This window comes from Egretta garzetta, unplaced genomic scaffold, assembly GCF_000687185.1.
Source record: "Egretta garzetta isolate BGI_Z169 unplaced genomic scaffold, ASM68718v1 scaffold888, whole genome shotgun sequence".
Lineage (NCBI taxonomy): Eukaryota > Metazoa > Chordata > Aves > Pelecaniformes > Ardeidae > Egretta > Egretta garzetta.
In genome coordinates, this window is record NW_009260628.1 from 75,600 (window position 1) to 80,237 (window position 4,638).

A 4,638-nucleotide genomic window follows, 5' to 3' on the forward strand; every position below is an offset into this window, starting at 1 on the left:
CGGCAGCCCTCGCGCTGGCCCCTCTCAGCAAGCTGGGGACCTGCCTGCTGCTCAGCAAGAGCTCCCGGGTTTGGAACCTGATGCCCCTGAGAACCCTTGGCTACCTTGCTGCATCCCCCGGGATGGCAGGGTCAGTGCCAGCCGCCTCATGCCCGGGGCCCTAAGGACGGGCACGGCACACAGCGGGTCGCTGCCACATCCCCCTGCCCTACGGACCCACCTTCTCCTCCTCCTCCTCCTCCGCCAGCTTCTGCTCAATGAGCTCCTTGGCCCTTTCCACATCCAGCTCCATGTCTGCCTGCGGTGCACAGCCCCGTGCAGGATGCCGCCTCTCCTCCTTGCCTCCACGGGTAGGGAGCTGCTGGCCCTGGCTCCCGGTGCTGCCGGCAGCTCCGCTGGCTGCGGGGCTTTATGCCGCCGGTCCCTCCGTTCCGTGGCCCAAGGGCACCGACAGCTGTGACTGTTCCACATGACTGGGGCAGCTTTGCCATGAGCTCACCCTCCTGCTTTCTGGTGGCCCTGACTCACCTCCCCAGCCCCACACCCTCTTAAAGAGACTTACTGCCCCCGCCCCCCCTCCAGGCTGCCTGGGACCCCCATGCTGGGTGCAGGAATTGGGGCACACACAGCCCGCAGGCAGCTGGTTCAGAGAGGTTTGGCGGAGTGGGTACATGGGCTGGGGTCGCCCTGTGGGTCCTGTGCCTGTGCCACCCACCCTGGGCAGCCAGGATGCTCCCCATGGCTCCCATCACCCCATCCCCATGCAACCAGATGCTGCAGCACCTACTGCAGCACCCAAGGCTCCCTGGCACCCGGGGGCGGGGGTTGCTGCCCACCCCAAAGGCGGGCAATGGGGCCCCCCAAACCTCTCAGCCAGCAGCAGGCAGCACGTGATGCCAGGAGTCGCGGCCCCTCCGTGCTGCTTTGGAGGATGATCTCAGGTACGGAGCGTCCCAAGCAGCCTTGCCAGGGTCCCGGTGGCTGCCTGGCCTCCCCCGCCACGCACGGGCAGCCTGGCAGTGGGACCGGCCGGCAGAGCCGGCAGCTATTCCTGGCAATGGGGACATTGTTCAGTCTCCCCGGGCTTTGCTCTCCCCCTTTGTAAGATGAGGCCGGCACTGCCCTGTGCCGGAACAGTTAATGCGCTGGGCACCAGCCCCCGGCACAGGACCTGGGGGAAGGACAGATAGGGACACGTCACTGTCACCCTCCTGGGCAGTTCCCAGAGCCACCCTTGGGTGCCCTGTCCCATGGGCACCCCAGCCTCCGGCTGTAGAAAGGCACCATTTTCACTGTGACAGGTGATGGTGGCTGCAAAGGTGGTCCCAGGACCATCCGCCTCCATGGACCATCCTGCCTCGCCCCAGGGCAGACACAGGCTGAAACCTCTGGAGGGGAACACTGGGAAAAGGGAGGTAGTGGCCCCACACTGGTAAGCAGTGGGGATGGCAATGGGACGATGGCAGCAGCGCTAGGGAAGGGTCCGGGCAGAGCCGAGGCTAGTGGGACAGGGTCAGGGTGGCACCAGGGAGCAGAGCTGGGGCACCCAGGCTCTCCCTGGCCATGCTGTGTCCATCCTGTCACAGGAGCAGACATAGGACAGGCACGGAGATCTCCCATGGCTGTGGGTGACAATGTCGTCCGTGTCCGTCATGTTCCTCCCTCCCCCCCCAGCAGCTCTAAGAAGGATGAAAAGGCTTTATTTGATAAATACAGACTATGTACAGAGGGGAGACATCTCCACCCAGCCCAGCACCTCGGGGCCTTCTGGCCAGGGGGAAACAGAGCCCAGTGGGTCACAGCCTCCCCCCGCCAGCACAGCCTGGCAGCGGGGCCCTGGCCACGCTGACCACCTCAGAGACATTTGGTCTCGAACCTCCTGCAGCAAACGCGGCGCTTGCCCGTGTCCCCAGCCAAGAGGGGCCACTGCGGTAGCACAGCCCCATGCAGACCTTCCTGGGGGATCACCTGGCTGGGGGGCAGCCTCGGGGGGGGAGCATGGGCTGCCCTGGCTCCGGCAGGGATGGGACATGGCACAAGGCATCCCCAGAGGTGCCACTGCCTGCCAGCCCCCTGCCCTCTCCCCGCAACCAGTGCGGGGGCGGCTCAGTTCCTGGGTGGCAGGGGCTGGTTGATGATCACTTGCACAACAAAATCCTTCTGGATCTTGGTCTCCTGCAGCCGTGTGCGGTCGGTGAGCAGCTTGCCTGAGAAGAACCAGCGCTGCCAGGCCAGGTCGATGCCCTCCTGTGCCTGCAGCTGCTTCTTCAGCTGCCCGATGGTGTCGCCCATGCTGGCGCTGAGCCGCAGGTCCTTGCCGGTGGAGAGCCGCACCTTGAGGGTGACCTCCCGCCGGGTGTTGGGCAGGGGCTCGGCGGGATCCACTGCCTCCTCGTCGCTCCGCTCCAGGATCAGGTTGACGGGAGGTGCCAGGCAGTAGACAGGCAGCTGGTACCGGTTGCCCAGCTCATCGTAGCACTCAGTCAGGGACCCTGGGGAGAGCAGGGTGAGATGCTGTGGGTAGGCATCCCCATGGACCCCCCCAAACAGGCATGGGGCCAACACAGGCAGCGGGGCAGAGCCCATCTTGCCCACCTTGGCTGAGCTGAGCTGCATGGATGGCAGCTGGGAACCCCTCTCCTCTCCAACCTGGGACCCCGATGTGCTTGGACAGGGACACTCAGCACCCACCCCACCCACACCCCTGGTGCCATCCCTCACCGTGGGGCAGGGTGATACTGGCTCCATCAAGGATAGCCTGGGCCAGGCTGTGGTCGTTGGCCTCCACGGCATAGGCAGCTGCCTTCAGGGCGTCCCAGATCTCCTTGCGGCCCTCGAAGGCGGGTGCTGTGTCCCAAAACTCATCCCGCTTGCTGCGCAGCTGCCCATCTGTCATGGGGTAGTCACTCTTCCACTTGGGACGCTCCTTCTTCAGGGGCTCATTGCGGCCTGGGGAGGGGGGGATGCTCAGCCAAAGGATGGGGCTCCCCCTTGGGCCCTGAGCCTCCCACCTCCCCATCCCCACAGGTTCCTGGGGACACCTCGCATCATCCATAGTGGTGCCCGAGGGACCGCCTGCCCAGCACTGGACTGTCCCCCAACGCAGCCAGGAGGAATTTGGCTAAAGCTAGCCCTGCCCAAGGTCCTGCTGGCCCCATAGCAGCTGACCCCCCAGGTGACACCCTCTGCCCCCAGGAGGAACAAAAGCTTTTGCCCCCATGCTAGGGGGACCAGCCCCTGCTCTGCAGGGTGGCCATGGGGCCTCAGGGCCCTTCAAGGCAGAGCAGTATTTATAGCTTGGGGAATTAGCCAGGAAATAAGCCAGTGAGTTGGAGTGGGAAGGAGATTACAGGGGCTGAGCCACAGCCCTGGCAGCGGGGGGCAGGACTTGTCCATCCTCTCTGCATGCCCCAGGGTGGCAGGGACCAGCTCCGGGTAAGACATCGGGTACACAGTGTCCAGGGCATCGGGGGACAAGAGGGCATCACCAGGGCGGGGGACTGCCAGCCTGCAGCAGCCCCAGCAATGGGCTGAACTGAGCAGGGTCTCCGTGAAACAGCCCCCAACCACATCCCCTGGGATCCCCAGCAGCCAACACTGCCCAGGGGACAGTGGCAGGGGGTCTGGGCCACCTCCCGTGCCAGCCCCACTCCCCCCTGCCCTCCCTGCACCAGGCTGTGGCCCCGTGGGAACAGCCCCATCCCATCGGCCCCACGGCCAGGCCAGAAGCGTGGGGCAGGAAGGAGCTGTTGTCACTCCCAGCTGAGCAGGGGACAATGAGTGACAAAAGCTCCTTCCTGCCTCCCCTCTCCCTGGGGCAGCCAGCCGGCACCCTTCCTGCAGGGACGGGACACGGGGGATGTGGAGCCCCAGCCGGGCAGGAAGGATGCCTGTGCCCACACAGCGACCTGCCAGGCAAGGGGATGCCACACACCCCAGCTGCTGGGGACAGCCACCACTGCCAGCTGCAGACTGAGCCATGTCCCCCAGGCTGCTTTTCCTGGGCAAGCGTGTGGTGATACAAGGCACCAAATGACCTTTTGGATTGGTTTTTTGCTCTGTTTTTTTGTTTTATTTTGTTTTTACCAGTCCTGTCCCACCCCATCCAAGACCACTGGGGCCAGCGCAGCACCTGCTTTCCCAGTGAGCACCCAGCCCAGAGCCAGGCACAACACGTGGCACCCACCCCTGGAGTCCCCATGGGGCACAGACGCTCAGCTACCCCAGGGCTGGATGCTGAGCATCCCTGATGGGCAGCATCCTGCCTGCACCTGCATCCCCAGAGGAGCGAGGGCAGCCGTCTGCAGCCAGCGCTGCCGATTCAGCAGTCACAGTGCCGGGCAGGAGGGATTTGCAGCACCGCAGGACAGACCAAGGTCGGAGGCAATACCTGCCCCGGGAGGGTGGCGGAGCAGCGGTCACAGCCAGCCTGAAGGACATGGCCAGGACCACTCCACGCTGCTGCCACCACTGGGCTGGGGTACACATCCTAATAGCTGGGACTGTCATGCACGGCGGGACTCCTGGCTGGCAGCGTCCGACCGGCTTGGCTCACGGCAAAGGGAAGAGGCTGGCCCAGGTGAGGCAGCAGGATCAGAGCCCAGAGCCTGGCTGCGATATGCCCTCATGGGCAGGCGT

General features: G+C 65.0%; 2 protein-coding genes across 2 annotated transcripts in view; both read right to left on the reverse strand.

Moving 5' to 3' along the window:
- Window positions 1-1,719, reverse strand: part of ANKRD2 (ankyrin repeat domain 2) — a 3,916-nt gene extending 2,197 nt beyond the window's left edge. The window contains exon 1 of the mRNA XM_035900933.1: window positions 213-1,719. Within this exon, the coding sequence (XP_035756826.1) occupies window positions 213-292 (80 nt within the window). The 5' untranslated portion in view covers window positions 293-1,719. The remainder of the gene's footprint in view (window positions 1-212) is intronic.
- Window positions 1,720-2,007: 288 nt separating this feature from the next.
- On the reverse strand, window positions 2,008-4,632 carry UBTD1 (ubiquitin domain containing 1). Its single transcript, XM_009645512.2, has 2 exons — window positions 2,722-4,632; window positions 2,008-2,492 (listed from the first exon to the last, which is right to left on the reverse strand). Exons 1-2 carry the CDS (start codon window positions 3,053-3,055, stop codon window positions 2,107-2,109), a joined length of 720 nt encoding a protein of 239 aa, XP_009643807.2. The 5' UTR covers window positions 3,056-4,632; the 3' UTR covers window positions 2,008-2,106.
- Window positions 4,633-4,638: the final 6 nt, after the last annotated feature.